This window comes from Poeciliopsis prolifica, unplaced genomic scaffold (genome assembly GCF_027474105.1).
Source record: "Poeciliopsis prolifica strain line A6 unplaced genomic scaffold, Auburn_PproV2 SCAFFOLD009, whole genome shotgun sequence".
In the NCBI taxonomy this organism is placed as follows: domain Eukaryota; kingdom Metazoa; phylum Chordata; class Actinopteri; order Cyprinodontiformes; family Poeciliidae; genus Poeciliopsis; species Poeciliopsis prolifica.
Window position 1 is genome coordinate 12648631 of NW_026562384.1, and position 21291 is coordinate 12669921.

The window sequence follows — 21291 nt, forward strand, 5'->3', positions numbered from 1 at the left end:
AGATACAGACAGCAAATGTTCTGTTCATTCTATCACAGTATTGAGGGAATTGTTAAATCTCCACCCTTCTATGTTCTCACTTATCTTACATATTTGGAATGCAAAAGTTTTTCCTCCATTGTACTGATTGTTAGTTTTGTTCTTTATTTGTAACACGTGAAATATACAGCTGTAAATTTAATGGAGTTGAAGATTTTACAATATTGTCCTTAAATCTGAAATTACTATGTGATGGTGCATGCTTTTATTTGCAGAGATTTAAGACAGACTGTAACTTGTGTAACATGTAACTTGTGGCTGGAAATCGGACATGCGGGACTCTATATGCTGCGTCTGCACTCTTCAATGCATATTCTCAGATATATCTGCACATAGAGAAAAGTGGCCCATTTTTTACAGCCTCCTGCCAAAATGATATAAAGCACATAGAAAGTTTTATGGCTAGTGTTAAATATTTTAGGTTTTGCAACACATTTCTCTTTATGAAAAAGTAGGTTACATTTTCAACGCAGGGTGTAAATTAATAGCATTTTTTTCTTCTTTTTTTTTTTCTCACAGAGAACAATGCTGCACAACCAAAGCAGCAGGAGTATAGAGTTAGTTAATCCAGAACCTGATTCATATCAAGTGAAATCATCTCAAATTGAAAAGTAAAACATTACAAGCATCCACCAAATAAAAATGATTAATTAGTCAGACATGTGGGATTCTGCATGCAGTCTATGAATAATCAATACCATGTACAATAAACATTTTCAATTACTAATGAGTGTCAGGTGATGGATTTTTAAATAAAATATATTTTTCTTACACTTACACTTTTGTAATTGTAGTAATCTCAGACATAGATATCATGAAAAGGTCCATGAGGAATTTACATGTAAACTGTTGTATAGATCATCATATATGATGATGTCATCGACACCATCTAAAAGCATTTAAAATAATAACCGCTATGAGCTAAGGAATAACTTTGAACTCGATATAATCAACAGAAAACCTCATTTCTACCAGCAATTTCCATGAGTCATTGACTGTTTTTTTTTTTAATCAATTTGAATAGCTTTGAACTAAATTGCATAAATAATAGCATTTTTCACCATATTTTTGGTAAAATAGAATTCAAAGTAACATTATATGACAGTTCATCTTCAGTTCATTTTCCCACAATAATATTTTATTTTTATAACCACTTTATTTACTCCAGGACTTACACAAGAACCAATTTGAACAAAGTATCAAAACTGATGTATAACTTTTGTATTAAAAATAAGTTATACTCTATAAGTGTTAGTAACATGAGTTAGACAATTCCATATATAAATTAAATTGAAGAGCCAATCAAATAGAATCTTAATCAAGTGTCACTAAGTTATTAAAGAAACCTCTATTTAAGAAACAAGATTTATTTTAAAGTTACCCCCACTTATAGAGAACAGATAGAAAAATGCAGCAATTTCTTTAGAAATTATTTTCTGTGGTTTGCAAAACTGCATTGTTGTTGAGAACATTTTAAATGTGTTTTTCTGTTTCCAACAGTTTCCATAAACTCTGCTGGTTTAGCTAAAGAAGCTCTGGAATCTGTGAAACACAAGATGGTATTTATGGTAATTTTGGTTTGTTTGTATTGGAATAAGACTAGTTAATACTGGAAAAATTAAATTTATCTTAGATATTCTAGAGGAAAAAAAGCTAAGCAACTGTATCAATAACACTCCAATAATGAACATAATGGACTTCAAGGTGGTCAATGTATTTGCTTTTTTGTGCGACGACTAGAAAGTCATTGGTTTAAATCTTGGCTTGGACTATTCTGTGTGCACTTTGCATGTTTTTTCCTCTCCATATGTGAATTTTCTCCAGGTGGGTTTTCAGTTTTCTCTCACAGTCCAAAAACATACGTGTTAGGTTAACTGGTGACTATAAATTGCCTTTAGGTGTGACCGACTGAATCCATGGTTCAGTGTCTCTGTTTTGGCCCTGTGACGAACTAGAGATCTGTCCAAGCTGCCTGCAGCATGTTGTTCGCTGGGATATTCTCCAGAACCCACTGCGACCCTAAACAGGATTAGGTGAGTAAAGAAAATGTTTGAAAGGACAAATGAATGACTGAGATAAGTGATTTAAATTTAGGAATATTTATGCAGGAACGTGAAGTGAGCAAAGATCAAGCTACTCTTCACAAATTGCTAAAAATGTCCTCAAGAAGGTGTGTGCGATGGATTCAGTAATTTGAGTTGGAACTAAACAGGCATATGGTGAGACATACTGAAAAAGTCTTGACTGACCAGCGCTTGTAATTAATAACAGCACAGCTAACCATCATAAATAATATTTTGACCTCCAGAAACATGTTTATATTCAGTTTTTACACTCCTCTAATTAAACTTCCCTAATTACCGCTTCCACATTTCAGTTTCTTTCATTTAAAAAAAAAGTTCTACTTAGTTCTGGTATAAACCAGATAAACTTTTTATTCATTTATTTTTTTTACATCCGACTTATGTGAGTTAAAATAAGAATAAATCCTCACCTTGACCAGCTCATAGTGTTGGATTCCATTAATCCCCACATCAGGGTCAAATGCTGATGGCACTGGGTATCGGGTGTTGATGGCTGTGTTTTCAGGGATGGAGATGTTTATTACAGTGGACTGGAAGAGGGGTGCATTGTCATTCACATCCTCAATCAGGAACCGGATCTTAACCAATCGAAAGATCTCATCAGGCAGCACTGCCACCTCGATCTCATAGTAGCAGCGTTTCTCCGTGAAGATCCCCGAGCACAGCTTCTCCCGGTCAATCCTGTGATTGGTGGTGAAAATCTCCCCTGTGTTGGCCTCGACCCTCACCAAAGGCACGTCACCCGTCTTATACACAGGCTTGAACTGCAGCGGAGAGGACAGCCTGATGTTGGGGTCCAGGTTAAGGTCGAGGTCCTTGCGCAGATTCCCAATGCGAACGTTCTCCTGCTGCTCCTCCTTCACGATATAGTCCCTCTCCTGGGCCTTGCATAATAAGACCAAACAGGTGAGCAAGGCCACCAGAACATGCACCTGACTTGCCAAGTTCATGCTCGAAATTAGGTGTGAGCTTCACTTCTACAGCTGCGACTCTTTCTGAAGACACACAAGAAAGGGGAAAAGGAAGAGAAAAAAGGAAGGAAAGAAAATTAAACAGTGTTCTTGTTCAGCTGTAATTAGTGATATTTTCCCATATGGAGAGGCTTCATCTTGACCTCTTTATTCTGACTAGTTATAAGCCAACATCCTTCCCACGTCTTTGAGAGCAAATTAATGGCAGTTTTACACAATTAACCTTTGATGACTTCCGCTGAGCAAGGACACACGTAAAGGTCAGCAGTTCATGGATGCCATAAATCCATTGCATCATTACAATAAATGATTAATACAAAAGTATGAAACTTGTTGAGTCTGTGGTCGCTTTATGCCTGCATTAATGCATCACCCTGCTTGATAAAAGTAATCTGCAAAAAAAGATGAGATCTGAATGAGTGAAAATGGTGCGGCAGTATCCTCATGAAGTGCAACCTCACAACCAGATCCCAGCTAATTTGGAGGAAGCAGAACTAAGCCTTAAGCGTCAGTGCTTTCATGCAAGAACACACATGAACACTTGCACTTGTACAGCCTGACAGAAGCTATTAATGGAAAACCTCATTTGCTCTGAATGTAAACAATGGAGCACTCACATATTTCATGTGCCCCCATGTGTGTAAGCGAGCACGGGATGATAAGAGTTCTGTTTAGACGACTAACGACAGCGGAAGGAGACGACAGAGTGGAACTCTTTGTTAAAGCCACCATCAATCAACTTCAGAACATACTTTTTCCCTGACGTTAAATCTAAACAATCCCCCGCTGACTGTTTGTATGAAATGACAAACCCTTGTTGTGTTTCACAAAAATCTTCACTGTTTGATATGTGTAAATGGATGCCAAGGGGCAAGAACCCAAGTTGCCAAATCCCAACTAGGTCATTGGAATGTGACAAAGGAGTCGTGCTCCGCAAAGCCTCACTTACCACTGCATGCTAGAATAAAATATTGACCACTTTCTCCCACCCAATTAGTAGGTTACTGGGGAGTTACTTTGTGTGGTTTGCTAGCTGACATTATGACTTATCCATTCATTGAACCCATTATCAAGCATGTTTAACAAATTTATTCTAGAATTTCCATCACAGTAACACAGGTCGATTCAGATTTGCACCACAAGTTTCCATAAACCTTTGGCAGCTGATCTGAAAAGTATCAAGGACCTATGTGCTGTATGTAAAAAGAGAACAGATTTATACAGAGCTTGCACAAGAAAGGACAACAATTGGACATTCTCACATGTTGTCATGCAACAGCCACAACGGTTAGAGCATTTCATGGGGATTTTACATTTGTATTCCTAACTAAAAGTCAGTCCAACAAACAGTTGGAAAAAGCGACTATATTAACAAATTACTCTCAAGTCCACCTGTGCATAATTTAATTTTAGTAAACAAACAGCTGGTCTGTGAAGTTTTCAGAAATGTGTAGAGAATATTAGAAGAAAACTATAAAGAAATATAAAAAGGAATGGAGCTGCACAATATATGAAATCACTGCGGTAATCACTCAATCGATGTGTGCAATATTGCAATTCCAAGGGACTGGTTTAATATAGTGTTTGGCTGAATATTGCATTTTATGTATCATGTATGTAAATTGTGCATGCAAACGAACACTGGGCCTGATTTTCACTGCGTTTGGTGTCCACACTGGATGGAGAGTTAATCTCAAAATTATTCATAAACCTAGCAGACTTGGGTTTAAAACAACATTAAGGTTAGGTTTCCTATCTAGCCGTTGGAATTCAATCTGTTTCTAGAAAACTCTGTCAGCTAGATATCTGACTTGAATCTGATAGAGAAAGTGTAAAGGAAGCTTTTGATTAGGATGTTGGTAAAATGTATTCCACTTGAACCTGATCATCAATAATGAATGATCAAAAATACCTGTGAAATTATGCCATTTTATTTAAAATAATAACTCCTGAATGTTGTCTTAGTATCTTAGTAGTTTTTTCTCATTTCCAATAAAAAGGAAACTTCTTAGTTGAAAGAATATAACTCAAACATATTACTTTCCTAAAGCTGCCAGGAGTGTGGACAATTTTGCGTGGCTTTCTATTCTTCCTAGAAAATAATGATAAAGCTTGCACAGTGTTGTGAAGACGCTGTGACGAATGAGAAGAAAAAATGGGTCAGGAAAGTATGTGTTCAGTTTCTGATGCGGTCATGTTCTGCAACGGTATTGTAATTACATGATTTCCTGATATTGTGTGGTCCAAGAAACACAACAGATCAGGGATAAAAGTTGTGGAAAACATTACAGTCGGGTTGAGCTATTTGGGTACACAACACCCAGAGTTTACAGAGTTCAGTCTGTAATCACAAAGGTCTGAACTCCGATCAGACTATTCAGTTGATTGGAATGGCCGATCAAGTAAATAGTGACATGAGTAAGATCAGTATTAATCAAAGAAGCAGACAGAAAGCTTATAGCAACTCTGATGGATCTGCAGAAATTCACAACCCAGATGGGGTGAATTGGAGGAAATTAGCCCAGCTTTGTCCTATTTAGAGGACAAAGATTAGACATATTCTCCATAAATTTCGTCTTTGAAAAATAGTTTAAAAAAATGCCAAAAGGCTTTTCTGCAATTTGCCACAATGCACGTAAGGGACACTACAAGGTTACTATAAACGGTGTTTTGTTTAGACGAGGCCGAAATCAAACTTTCTGACTTGTAGCCAAACACTGTATGGCAGAACACCCTAAACATGTTTTACTTCCATGTGTCGTTTTCCACAGGACGTGAAGATGACTGATATTGTTTGCAGGGAAATACTGAAGGGAACTTGTTAGAGGCGTCAAGCTCCTCAGACTGCAGAGAAGGATTACCTTACAGCATGACTACAACCGTAAACATATCCAGATCTACTACATAGATTTTTTAAAACCATGTTCACATGCTATAATCTAGATCTAATTTTGATAAATGTTAGCAAGTATGCTATCAGAGGGCCTCCATCAAATCAAATTTTGATTGAGAATGAGGTATTTTAAAAAGAGGAATGGGCAAAAATAATTATTTCTAAGAAATATAACCCAAAACACGTGCTACGCTTTTTTGATTTTTATGAGTGAAAACATTTTAAAAAACATATTTTTATGGAGCTTTTTTTTCTTCGACTTTACATGTCGGTCTATCACATAAAATCACCCAAAATACACTGAAGTATGTGGCTTCAAATCTGAAATATTCCAATGAATATTTAAAAATCTGCAAGAAACTGTACCTGTTTTATTACACCATGGAGGACCCAACAGTGCACAGGTACAGCATATTTCCTCTTCATATTAATACTGGCTGCACGTCTGTAGTTCTGTATATGTGAGAACTAATTTCATCATCTATTTCACACTGTGTGTTTAAGTCTAACCCTGCTGGGTGTTTTTTAATCACATATGACTTTTCCTATTGGTATAATGTTGTTGTATATTCTTGAAATCAGGCATGCATTTCCGCCAACGAATTGCCTACATTCTGTGATGGTCTGCATACAAATTATGACTGTAGAAGCTAAACAGAGTGTCTCCATGTGATTACTGTGGAACTTTTTTTTTTGTCTTATGAAATTCCCATCTACCTACATGAGTCAAATCCGCAAACCAATGACTACCTCAAAACGAAAAGCATTCAAAAAGCACTACAGGGGTCTTCTAAATTGCCAAATCAAAAATGTTCATAGCTCACTGAAGAGCTCGTCCAGCTGACAAAGAGGGATTGACTTAAAAAGAATATTAGTAACTAAGCCAATTTTAAATATGCAGCCATTGTGAGGCGATTCATGAAACATGTAAAGACAGACTTCACATGCCTCAAAAAGCAGTCGCATGAGACTCATTACAGTACAGTTGGACAAAAAGAAAAAAGAATGGCCCGACAGTGATCTGCGTTGTTTTTCATTCATTCTACACATGTGGCCTGGGCAGAGTTGTTCTGTCAAAAATACTGACAGAATTATATCCTATTAGTAACTAGTGTGTCACTTTTACTATTAGTACAAGTGACACATTTTACTCATAAGTGCGGACCTTTATGGAAAGTGAGGAGCAATTGCTTCACTGCGATGATCACCACATGGTCCGGGGCTCAGCTCGCACCACGTATAATGAAGTTTAAATTACATCCCTAAATGGGATGTGATTCGCTCAAGAGAAAAAAGAAGAAAAAGATCAAAGGATGATCTAGATTTCCTCTTCCTTGTAAGTGATAATAATGTGCTGCTGGATGAAAGGTTGTAGTGCGTATTTTCACACTCAGAACATGCTGGAGTACGAATGTAGTGACAAAAATGACACCTTTGCACTTCATTGTAATTTTAAAGAGGTAAATTTTTCTACTTCATGGAACATGAGAGCTCAGTCCGCTTCCAAGTTTGCACTGAAATGTGAAACTGTGCTCTTGAGCGCATCATGGTCGAAACTTATTTGCTACTCGCATTTCATTAACTTAATTCAAGTTTCCTTCTTGGTGCCATGAATTCCCAACATTTGCACTTCTTTTCACTTGTCACAATTCTTTACAAACCTGTCCATGAGGCATAAGCCAGGTGAGAGAAGGAATAACGCTGCAGGGAAAAAAGGAAGTGGGGAGATTCGAGGTGTCAGTCAGAGTGTCTCCATTGCTTACATTTCACTAGTCTCCTGAAATTCTATTTTGAGCCCCCAGACAGCAGGTTGAATCCAGTAGGCAAACTCAAACTTCCCTCTTGGGAGAAACAGTGAAGAAGGGGCTGACCAGACCAAGATCCTCTTTACACGACAGTATGATGGGCAGGTCTTCTTGGTGTTTGCGTCCACGCAGGGTGGCAGTGAGAGGTGAGATATGCTCCTACTGTCACTCCCTGCCTTCACCCCGAAGATAGGCATATTGGACACTCTCAGTGTGGTTGCCCTGAGACTAAAACTCATGGTGTATTGAGTCAGGTTTTGAGTTTCTTTTATTTTTTTATTCTTTTATTCTTTTATTTATTAATTGTTGCAGTTGCATCTATTAATACTGAAATGGCAATGGTCAATGCATGACTTCACTGTCTCTCCATGCTCTTTCTTCTCTCCTAAGAGCCTTAAGGATCACAGATGGCTGACAAAACATGTTTCTGTCAACCACAGACAGTTCTTTTTCAGTCCACAAAAATAAAACTATTTTCCCCACACAGCAAAGGAATAAAATTTTAACCAACACGACTACTATATAGCAAAATTCAGACTACAATTTGTGATGTACCTGTGCTTTTAGAAATTGGTATTAAAATTTAAAAGAGCACATCTTAATACAGTACTGACACCATAAGAAACCCAAGTTTGATTTCAGTCAGTGTGATAATTCACAAACAGGACAGGATCCTGAAGGGTTCTACTGTTAAATACATTAATAATAGTTCATAAAAATTTCATTAGCAGTAAAACAAGACAATTTTTTTCACTTTACATTGACCTGAAGTGCGAAGCCAATGCATCCATATCATAGTTTAATGAATTTGTAACTATGATTTTGGTTTCATTTTAACTACTTTTTGAGTATGACTTTTAAAGGCATTATTTTTGAACTTAAATTGCATAAAAAATATATTAAATCATGCAAAAAAATATGTTTTTGAAAACAAAAGATATCTCCGAAAAAACCGAAATGCAATTACATACAAACACTGTTGTTTGTTTACACTTTAGAGAAACACTATAAATCTACTGTCATTTAGTTTTCTGGTGTTGCCTGGACGAATTCCAAGTATTAACACATATGGGTGATGGAGAAGGACCTTGCTGTTAAAGTATATCCTAGTAAAACTGTAATGTTTTTTTATTGGAATACCAAGAAAAGGCTAAACTTTGTGTAATCATTTAAATTAGTTTTTTTAGGATTAAGAAGAGACTGGGATTAGGCAAGATTACAGCGGAAGGTGAAAATAAGATTTCAGATACAAGACAGGCATATGACCACCGGTAATCTGAGTTTCATGGCAAATATACTCCTGCAAGTGGATAAATCAAAATTAACTTAAATTAAGCAAATATATAGCATATTATTGGGAATATATTTTCACAATATGTGATAGTTTCATTTCTGTTGTTTTTGTTTCTTTGCTTTTAACCTTTAATAAGATAATTTTAACTGAAGCACTGTTGATTATTCAGGGGGGATATTTAAAGCACATTTTACATTACTGTTGTTATTCAAAGGGTTTCGCAAACAAACCCACAGAGACATCACTCACATATAGGCTACATATAGGCTATATATATATATATATATATATATATATATATATATATATATATATATATATATATAATATATATATATATATATATATATCCACGCTGGTTCTTCTCCCTGAAGAACCAGCGTGCACAGGCACAGAATAAGATGATCGCCCCTGAGGTCTGCGACACGTGAACCGCTCGAGCAGGAGCGCACTGTTGCCGCGCACCCACGCATCGAGTTTAGCGGCCAAGATGTTGAGAAACCGGTCTGAAAAGTCCTGCAGTTGGATGCTCATGAAAAGGAGGCCGACTTATGTGGGCATTATAGCACGACGCACGGCCAAATGACGCCCGGAATCGTTGACATTTACGCATTACACTTTCATAATGCGACAACTTATTCTCAGTGAACTCCATTTTCCTTCTGTTTTATATTTGGAGCCTCTGCGAAACTGAATCACTACCGCTAAATAAATAAATTAAATACATAGATAAACACCCTAAAGAATGTCACTTCATTTTCTCTCAAATTCGAGTAATTGTGCAGAGAAACTGTGGTCCGTGGCTGTACTGGGACAGCTATTTGATTTGATACGGACCAAATAAGCCACAGCATCCGACGTTTCCAATTGCGCTCAGGAGACAGAGCAGTGCGAGCGGCCAGATCATTTGAAGACGCACATTTTGTGACCATAGCATTCAGGACTAGGAACAATAATAAAAGGAAAGCTCACCTTCTGTGCTGGGGGATGATGAAAAATTAACCGTGAGTATCGCCGCGATGAGACATCTCTGACTCACAAAAAAGAAGTGCCATGAATTAATCTGAAGTGGGGAAAACGGAGAGAAGGGATCCTCATCTGACTCGGGAGTGAAGCACGAGCGAAGTAGGAAAAAAAATCCACTACAAAAACTTATCCTTGTGCTAAAAATGTGATCCTTCCGTTAAAAAACAAAAACAAAAACAAAAAAAAAACAACTTCGCTTTTTGATTTTTTTTTTTTTTCTGTTTGTTTAGTTTTGTTTGAAAAAGGGAGGCTGTAATTCCTCTTCGGATGTCTTGGACTCACAATCCCACAGCCGGAGACACGCAACGATCCATGGTTGCTTTACATAAACTTTGTATGGCTAACCTAATTTGACTTGGAAAATCTACCAGCGGTTTTCACGCTGAAACAACACCCACACGTGTGCTAAACGCCTCTTTGTGCGAACATTACAACTTCAATCCATGAGGGCGAAAAAAAAGGAGAATCAAGAAAAGAAAGAAAAAAATAAAACAATATGCCTCTAATAAACAACTAAAAAAGCTTGAAGCTAATTTATTCAACAGTCACTTGTTTGGACTGATTTAAAGCTCCGCACACAGAAAAACAAGAAGAAGAAAAACTCTTAAATGAGGGATGCAGAGAGCGCATCGCCCCCCCAGTGGAGTTGGATCAAAGTGTGCCTCAGTGCAGCATCACTTACAGGAGCCGGGATAGGCGGTTCACCGTATCTGTCTGCTAAGCTGTAGATGTCTCAGTAGTATAGTATGAACTCAGCTCCTCAATGCTGCCCACCTCTCTTTCGCTCTCGCTCTCCCTCCGACTGACATCATAGGCGGAAGGAGGAGCCAGCCGCGGCTTTAAGAGCCACCGGTGCTCTTAAAGCCGCACTGCGCTGGAGAGATGCTTTCGTCGGAGATGTACACTACAGTTGGTAGACGTGGAGGTGTATGGACCAGAGATGCATGGGTTGCTTGCTGTAGCACTGTAGCCACCGTAGTCTAGAAGTGCCTGAAAGCTAAGTGGGGGCAGTGTTCTCTTTCTCATCGAGCCTTGTCTGCTTTTCATTTCCAGTAGGAATCTACTGTAACTTTGGCGTCTTTATAGGATGAAGAAGTTCTAATTCTCTTCAGAAGATTGATCATGTTTTATTGAAATAGGCAGGATCCTTCTGATATGTAAAACATCTTTGTGAAGGTATAAATATATGAAGGACAGAAGGACGTTATGAGCATGCTAAAACGTTATTTGAAATTATTCCACAGAGAGAAGTTATTTATTCTCACCCTGGTCTTAACAGACACACACACCCTCATATATATACAGACTTCAATGTGTGTACACATTGAAGTCTGTAACTTTCCAAAGTCCATTAATAAAGTAGAGAACACAAAAAAAACCTCAAAATAAGCATACATTAGTTTCTTTATTAGCGTTCAATCATTATTTTTGTGAATATTTATGTATCAGAAGAGAGTTAAATGTTGTTGCATTTCTTATTTCCTCCCTACACCTTGTCCTAACTCAAATTTGTATATTTAGTTTTTGCAAGCAACTGAAATTATATATTGTTGTTTCCTTTGCAATAGTTGTGGGGATTGTAAAAATGTACTAAATCTAGTTGGAAATTAATTATACCAACTGAAACTGATTCAGAATGCAGTGGAGCATTTAAATAAAAATGTTTTTAATCTAAATAAGCAATTTGCATCTTTTAATGTGCTAAAACATGAGATAAAAAAGAAACAAGGAAAGAAAGAATAAAAAAAAAAGAAAAATACAGCATTCCTTAATCACAAGAGCGTAATTAAACCTTCACTGTGGCAGTGAAGAAATGCAAGCATTGCATTTGTGAGATATTAATTAACCATAAAAATTAAAGACGATAAACAACCTACTGGTCAAAAATGAAATCAGGGATACTATATTCTGTTCTTTTTTGTTTTATTTTTAGGGAAACAAAACTGCTTTTATTTTGACTTAAGGCAAGTCATTGCACTTGCTCTCTGTCTTAAAACATTTTGAGCTGAGTCCATTACCCATTAAAATGGCTGCCCATTTATGCCAGCTCTGGCAACTGGTAACATTGAGGTCAGCCATTGGCAGACCTCTCATCTCTGTTCATGCTTGCAATTAAGAGACATTGGCCTTTCCCTGGATTAAAATGTAGGTGAACTTTACAGCTAAAAGACTTAAAGTTGAACAAATGCATAAAATATACCAAATATTAATTGAATTAAAAAGTTTTAAGACATTAAGCACTTTCTTTAATTTCTGCAATAAATTGGTTAAAACTGATCTGTTTTGTATTGGATTTACAGATAATGACAATATTTGTTAATTTTGGTAATGGAATGGAATAATACAATTGCTGACCAATAAACATCTGGATAACAAGAAACGTAAATAAGTGTATTTAGAATAATTTAATTCCAAATTATCTTTACCATTTCCATCTACAAGATCAACTGCTTAATACTAACTGAGCAAAAAGAGTAGAAAGGATGCAACATCGACCATGCAGACGCGCCAGTTTTGTAATGCAGGGGATACCTCTCATCACAGCATATATCTATGCTGGGCCGTCCTTGGCAGTAATATTATGAACACCTTTCATGAGGTCATGTACTTTAAAAATATAACAAAAATATGTGCTTAGGGTATGAAATATAAATGAAATAATAAATCTGCTTTAACAAGTTGGCATGCACATCCTTTCTTTGGTTATATTGGTTATTAGGCTATTTACTTCTTATTTAGCTCTTTTTTTTTTTAGCTATGTTTTGTTTGGATATTGTTCTGTTTTTATGCCATACCAGCCTCAGAGTCCTCCCAACCCCCAGCTGCTCCGCATTAAGTTAATTAGTCTCACCTGATCCTTGTACCAGTAATCACTCCCTCCCTGTGTATGCATAAACTCCCTGGGTTCTCTCAGTCTTGTTCAGAGCCCCCTGTTGCCATCATCAATGTGTCACTGATTTGTGTCCTTGTTATTTTCCTTTGTGTCTCCTGCCAGTTTTGAATATACTATTTTCTTTAATAAATATTCCACTGCTCCATAAATCTACCTGCCTCATGCCTGCATTTGGGCCTTGCACCACACACAGTGTAAGACAAACACATATGCTTGATTAAGTCTTTAGTAATGCTAATAGCTCATGTTTAATACCCTCCAAACTGTCCTTTGCGTGTTGATTTTCATAGCTGTTTTAGAGCAGTTAGTTTCAGGTAATTTGTAGGTTAGTTACTCGTTTTTGCATTTGATGCATGTAAACCTGTGAGTACTAAAGCTGATAATAATAATAATCAGTTTTTATTTGTTGTCAGAAGTTTGACATGTCCTAATTATAACTCATTCTAGTACTCAAGAAAAGCTTTTTACTGATGTGCGACATGGTTAACACCATGACACAAGCTACCCATGGAATAACACAATTTAAAAAATAAAAAATAAAATATAAATGATCATACTAAAAGGAGTTTGAGGAGTTTACTAAAAGGTAATGTAATTAAAATATTTAGCATCCCGAGAAGATGGATGACCACTATGTTTGAGGTTTTAATTTGTTTTCATAAAACTGTGCACATTGATGAACAGCTGTATAAAGGTGTCCACTAGCCTAAAGGCGACTTTTGCTTTGCAGTTTCAAAACAGGTTTTGCTATCGCTCTACACACAAAAACAGAATACAAGATTAAAAAGCAAGATAACAGAAATTTTACTACATTATTCAAATATGAAGACCAATACAAGGAAACACACCTATTTTATGAAAATTCAAGGCACACCATCACTTTACTTCTTGTTTTCCATTATTGAGAGAGACAAAGAAGCTTTGTAGTCATAATAAAAACTATAAAATTCACAAACATTAAGAAACATTGACTGAAGAACCACCAGTTCATGACCTGGTTCTTAAAATCTGGTAAAAAAAAAATTCTGCTCTATAAGAAACTGAATGGGGAATTACAATATGAGGGTACAATTTTAAAATGTCTTCAATTGTACCTTTGATTGTGTTTTCTGTTTCTCTCCAACTGGATTGATGGCCTGCTCTGCATAAAGGTAAAATCCTCACGACTAACTAATACGGCTTATCAGTCAAGCACAGCTCAGAAAAGGAAAGGTAAAGGGATAAAGCTGCAGAACTACATAGCAAGGTTGCTCTGTACTGACATTCTGAGGCATTGAGTAAGACAAGCTTCTTTGTTGACCATGTCCTGCTCAATGCCAGTCTTTTATTTTGTATTATCCTATCAGCTTAAACTGCATAACTTGTTTAAAGAGGCCACAGTGCAGCAGCTGCTATACTTTCATCTTTGTTTATCACTGTTTGAGTTTCCATGGATATTTTTTTTTTAACATTTAAACGTAAATTGTTAATATTGGATTGCTTCCAGCAACTGAAAAAGAACAAAGTTACCCAGGCTTGTCACTCTGAAAGTACTGCAGAAGAAGTCCAAAGCTATGTTCTTTAAAAATACTGCAGACATTTTTCAAAAGTTGAAGACATACTGACAAAACATTTTTTTTTTCCATTCATACAAGACTGGTTTGTATCCATGGCAACTTTCAAGACGCATTGAGATTTACCACATTGAGTTAAAGCCATTGCTTTGCCTGTGTTCTTTTCTCATTCTACTTCTCTATCTCACAGTTTCTCAAGGATCTCTGGAGAAAGAAAAAGATTTGAGAAAGATGGAGTGGACATAGCGAGGACAGTTCAATATTTGCTTTCATCTTATTGGGAGAGAGATGAAATGGTATTGAAATAAAAGATACACAAAAAGACATCCTGTCTGAAATCATACTTTGAAAATTATATTTGAAATTTTTTTACATGGCTTGAATATGCAAAATGCATAGTTGGTTTTGTATGATTTGCAAATTGCTGAAATGTCTTCCATTTCAGGTCCTTTATGTTTGTTTTATAGTGGAGTTAGAAGACAATGTTCATCTCATGCAATTGTCAGTAAAGTAAAATCAAAACTACAGACTATTTCTATGACAGGAATTCATGTACTCTCTTGTTTAAAGGACTGTTTGACCATTTTTGTTGTTTTTCTGTATGAAACATTGAACATGTTATTTTCTTTGGTACCAATCTACCAGTGGAGCTGACGACAACATTAAATACCAGTGCTGAGAAGACCTCTGTCAATAATGTCCACTCAGAGAAGGTTGAATCACACTAAAACGGCATAACAGACTTCATTAGAAGGTAAACAACTCTTGAGGCTAATGAAGGGTCCAGCATTGAGTGTTATCTAGCTGAAACGCACCAATTAGACTACAGCAAGTTTACAAACCACTATTATTGTCACATTGCATGTCCTCACACAGTCATAAAATAATGTATGCAGATGAAAATGAGAAACAGGTATTGTTGCTTGTTCTGAGTAGAAATTCAAACATTATCTGCACACATTCATGCTTTCTCTACAGTTGAGTGACATCATGTTTGACCTTGACAGTTGTTATTGCTAAACTGCTAATTGCTTCTTTACAAACCAGCATGTCATAGTAATCTCATCAAAAGGGCTGTTTTTGTAGTTGTTTTCTTTTCTTATGTTTTTTCTGATTGTAGAGCAAAGACATTTCCCTTTTTTCAAATAATTTGCATTCCTTAAATGAACAACGAGAGTTTCTAATGAATTATCTATTTAAAAGAAAACTGAAAAGTGATCTGTGAGATAGAGATCTGTTCCATGTTATAAATAGTGGAAGCTAGATCATTATAATGCACAGGTAGAAAGAGTGCATGGTAATAACCATATAATGACTATAAATAAATAATGATTCCATGAAAGTGTTTTGGAGTTCTGCTCCATTTCCTGCACACAGTGGGTTTAAAATTAAATTCAAAGAAAGGCTACAATAAGGTATTTTTGCAGGTTGCTAAAAAGCATCAATGCACCTTGACATTGAAACACTGGAACTCAACCAGAGCACAAAAATGCAATTGCTTCTAATTATGTTTCTGTTTACTTGTGACAAACTGCAAGAGGGATGTCCTTCCAGCTCTCTTTCAAGACTGGCTCTCACATTGTCACATTTTAAAGTGTAGTCCTCCCAGTATCTGTATATCCACCTGAGTGGTAGGTCTCTGCAGCTGCTCCACAGTGGACTGTTCTCTTTCCATGGTCACATGATTACTTAGAAAGTGCTTTATATAAGCTTCAACAATAACTTTACAAGATAATTCATCTCTGAAGCTCTCCACAACTCTCTCCCTAACCCACCTGGTGTGTTCTCCTAAAGCTTATTCTGCTTTTTGTTCACTAATGTTCTCTAGCCAACCTCTAAGGACTTCATACACCAATTGAGTTTATAGTGAGATTACACTATATATAAGTACACTTTTTTAAACAATTAAGAAACCTTTGGAGTCAGATATTTCCATTGACTTTCACAAATACAAAATGCAATATCATGCATCATTTTTCTACCATCTTTCAGTTATTCAAAAATCCAAATGACAATACAATGAGGTGTGTTTGTAATGAGACAAACCAGTGTGTATTCTTTGAGAGTACTGTGAAATATTATCAAGTGTGAAGTTAAATCCACTCACAATCCATTCTTTACAAGTCATTCCAGTTTACTTGAAGTTTATCCCTCCTTTGTTAGTTGATGTGGTTTGTTTCTATTTGACAAATGCAACGTCAACGTATTTGCTCACTTAATGGTTTTATAACAGTGATTAGCTTGTCTTTTACCAATTTTGTATAACACACTTTACAAGAAAGATTTATATTGGATTTTTCTTGTTTTGTTTTTTCCATCCCAGTCATTTTCTAGGTCTTTCTGCAGTTTCTTATAAATCATGCAAGTTTGCTGGCACCTTATCTACACCTCCCACCTGCTGTTTTGCATTTGGGTCCTCCATCTTCACCAGACATTGTGACAAAGGAGGTCCCCAGATTTCATCAGATCTTCACGTTGTTTCAACCCTCCCATCCTGTGTCTGCATGGCCGGGCGGTGACAGGAGAGAAGAGAGCTCCTTTGTAACAGGAAGATACCTCCAGCAAAACTGACTCAATGGACAGCCATCTGCCTTGGCTGGCTGGGAGAGTGGAGAGTGAGAGAACAGAATAGACACAAATACAAAATAAAGAACTGCCAAATCAGCAACACATGTTATAGGAAATTAAAGACATAAAAAAGAACAGGTTTATGACATCAATAAAAACTATTTTCAAACATGTAAAGGGAGAAGAGAGGATTCTGAGGAGAGATGGTAAGTACAATGTGGGACCTTCCTCTGCATCCTAAGTTTGTCTTAGCTGAAAGGGGAGCAGATCTATTTTAAACAAGTTAACTATAAGTTCTATTAGACAGACCATTGCCAGCTCTATGTGAGGGATTTTTCCCACTTTTAATTTCTGAAAGCCCAGAATAATGCTGTTCAGCTCAATGAAAGAGGGTAGATTCAGAGGATATGTGATCTATTGAACCATTGAAACCCTACAACCTAACTCTGCAAGAGTAGACAAGAAAGGGTGTGACTGAATGCCACACAAATGGATCCTGGAGTATTTGAAGTTAACATCAACAGTTAGATCATTGACTTTGATCATTCATAGAGAACTAAATTATCATCAGGTGTTGGTTATAGCAAGGTGGTGCTCTTTTTCTGCTACTGTTCTGCATAGATCTGAACTCTCTCTATCATATCATCGTGAAGAGCTGTTGTAGATACTCATTTTGTTAAAACCATCAGTTACCTATAACATTGAGCTGTATGCCAAGAAAGAGCGAGACATCAATTCACTGATCCACCTAACCTGGATAGACAGTAAGAATATCAGAATGTCATTTGGACAAAGCACATGTGGCAGAAGGGACAAGGTGAGGAAATAAAAGTCCCTGATATCAAGACAAATAATTTTTTCAAAATGCATGGGAGGTTTAATCCAAAGTATATTCAGGTACATCTGAACCTATGAAATCTAAACTGATGGAAAGGCTAGGATTCTCCAGGAACAACCTTTGAGGAGAACAGCAGTCCTTATACATCATCTCTACGTTAGCCACAATTCGTCTTCTCCGTCTTCTGAATCTACTAATTGCAGAAGGGCACCTACACACTTAAATTTACATGTTAGGAAAAAAAACAAAAAACAAAAAAAAAACTCACCACTTTAAGACAGCAGTCTGAACAGGAACATTTTTCATCCACTTACTATCTCTGTCATATGAAGACATATTCTTGGAAATGACAAAGGTAAAAAGTAAAAGAAAAAAAAGTCTTTTTTTTATGCATGTTTTCTAAAACTAATATTTAAGTTTTATCAGCACATCTCTCTGGAAAATGTTACCCTTCCATGGAAGTAACTGACTATTAAACTGTCCTTTGTGTGTTGTTTGATGAAGACAATAGTACATGCTGTGGCAGTGCTTGCTTCCATCTGTCTACTATGAAGCAGAGCCTGGGGCAACACTCATACAGGAACAATATTTTCGGCTCTATATGTTCAGCTGAAAGATGTCCCACCTTACTTTCTTGTTCATTAGAAAAAGTACTAAAACACTCTTTGATTTGAACTTTTTCTTTATTTTTAATAATTAACTCATCAAGAAAGATATGCAACATTTGTTTAACACAGTGCCTCCAATTGAGACATGTTTGACACTGAGCTTGCTTGTGCATGGTGAAGGTCACTGCATTGATTTCAAATAAAAATTTATGTGCAGAAGATTTCAATCTTAATGATGAGCCTTTGTTAGGTCACAAACAAGACAGGCCTACTGGTAACAGAACGCAGGGGAAATTAAATTGCATTGAAGAAGATTTCAGATAGTAGCAGGCACTTTAAATCAATCATCATCTTTAAAATGGCTGCTCATTAAACATTAAATGTCATGTTTTTTACATAGAGAATCTGACCAACGTAATAGAAACACATGGGATTAGTGGCCGCACATACTTGTCCTTCAAGATATTCTTGGAGTGTGCCAAGCCAAAATAGGAATAACATGTCCATGATCACTTAGGAGTGATAGTTTAGAACCCTTCTTACCCAGATAGCCAAACACTTGATGTTCTTGTCACGTTCTGCTGCGTTTTCTCTGTCTTCAATGGGCTGTGTACACAACCAGTGTTTGATGAGTAAAATTGAAGGCAAGCCTTGTAAACTGTGGGTGCCCCCTTGCCAAAGACATGGAACTGCAAAGACAATGTGTGCAGTCATCTCTATTGTTCTCTCAAGATGTAATGCTACTCAACTTGCTGTTTGAAAAAGGAGAAATGATTGTATTCTGTGCAGGAAAATGTATCAACCATTTCTGAGCAAGACGCATAAAAACTGTTATCTGTGTATAAAAAATAAAGACCTTTAACTTATTCAAAATCCTGTAGATCAGGGTTTTATGATTACTAGTTGAACACAAAATGGTAATTTCAGGAAAATGCAAGTAACATACATCAAAAACAATTCCAATATCAATTGAAAATGTTTTCAGTTTAGATAAACTTGGTCAGTTTATCTAAATTTAATGTCTAAATTTAATGTACAATTTATTCACCTATCCTAGCACTATCTGGAGTTCCTAATAATAACATGTAAAAATTGCCAATGATTTCCTTAGAAGGTGGTTGACTCTTTGCAACTCATAAAATACTCTCTCAATTCATAGAAATCAAGTTTGCTTATTTGCACTGCATATTTTTCAGTCACTTAGAGAAAATCTGATCATGTTTATTCTGTTTATGAATACTTTATTTTATTTAATTTATCAGATATTCCTACTGAAATTGGAGTCTTTGCAAATAAAGCATGAATATACATCATCAATATCATTAAACTTAACTTAAAATAATGTTTTCAATCTGTACATCCATTGACCCTCTCTATCTTTTAAAGCCTGTGTTTTAGCTTTCTGTGGATAAGTACAAAATAAAAATCACATAAAAAAAAGACATACATTTTTAAATGTAAAAAATCATGGTAACAATGTGGAGTGTGCATATTTTCCTCAGTTGAAAAACACACATGATTGATTTTGACCAATGACTCTAAACTGACCTCAGCAGTGGGTGTGACTGTGCACACTTTCATCCTAAAAGCTGTTTGTCTTGTGTGTATCTGGGATGGTTCTGTGATGGACTCATGACCTACACCATTTGTTCTCCGCCTTTCTCTCAGTGACAGCTGGGAGAGGCTCAAGGCCCTTGCCCCTGCAACCCTGAAAAGGACAAAGCTGATTTAGAAAATAGAAGAATAATCTTTATAACAACATAATCCTCAAATATCACAATGCAGCAAATAATGTCCAGCATGACATTTCAGTTCTGAACACTGAGCCCCACCCTGCAAAACTCTACTATTTCAAAACCTCATCTAAGAAATTTGAACATCTGCAGAAGTAATACTGTAAAATACTTTTTTGCGTCTTAATAAATCTTGAATGTGCTTTGGGAGTTGAGAAAAACACTATTTGAAAGTCGAGCAAAGATCTGAAGTAAATCCTGTATATCTGTGGTTTATTTTGTGTCAGAAATTATTGTGTGAATGTTTGAGTTCATAAAGACATAGCAATTAAAGTGGAAACTTTTCCTCTACGTGACTGCTGGAACTAGGCATATAACAAGAAAGTAGTGGGGTTCACAAAGTGATTGCCTGATGGGGAATCAGTGTGTTTAATCATCAGGAATGCAAACTTTTCAGCATGTCTCTGCTACAGTGGGAGGGACTATCGGCATTTTACTGAGGGAAGAGTTTACTTTTTCTGACCTTGGTCACAGAAGAGGAGTAGCCAAATGTACTAAATGATTATCCAATTAATCTGAAACTCAAGGCAAGTGATGGTGAGGATGTGTGGCATGCATTTTGATGTGTCTTGATTTAACAGCAATGGATTGTAAAATGGTCCAAGGTTGTTCATAAAATGCCCAATTAAAATCTAATCAAATACAGGATAAAGGTTCTCTGCACATTTAGGTTATCAAAAAAATTTGCTGTATTTTAAGAGTCATGTTGGAGGAAACTCTCTCATCTTCAAATTTAAGTTAAAGCATCATATATTTCTAAGGGATTTGGCATATTTTATAGCTATATTTAGAGACATCGTTTGTTCTCTACAAGTAACACACCGAGGATTGTTGCATGACTTTCTACACACACGCACACACCCACAGCTTTTTTATGATTAGCAGTCAGAGTTAAAGAGAATCAGAGCAGGCTGCAAGCAGCGAGA

At 36.4% G+C, this 21291-nt stretch overlaps 1 protein-coding gene across 6 annotated transcripts in view; it reads right to left on the reverse strand.

Moving 5' to 3' along the window:
* Window positions 1-21291, reverse strand: part of pcdh11 (protocadherin 11) — a 203360-nt gene that overhangs the window by 153604 nt on the left and 28465 nt on the right. For 5 of the 6 annotated variants that reach the window (XM_055034075.1, XM_055034078.1, XM_055034077.1 and 2 more), the window contains 4 exons: window positions 20121-20280; window positions 19116-19261; window positions 16954-17158; window positions 2534-3118 (listed from right to left, as the gene is read on the reverse strand). In XM_055034075.1, the coding sequence (XP_054890050.1) occupies window positions 2534-3073 (540 nt within the window). In that variant the 5' untranslated portion in view covers window positions 3074-3118; window positions 16954-17158; window positions 19116-19261; window positions 20121-20280. Of the gene's footprint in view, window positions 1-2533; window positions 3119-10058; window positions 10859-16953; window positions 17159-19115; window positions 19262-20120; window positions 20281-21291 lie in introns of those variants that run through there. The other variant, XM_055034076.1, reaches the window with a different exon arrangement.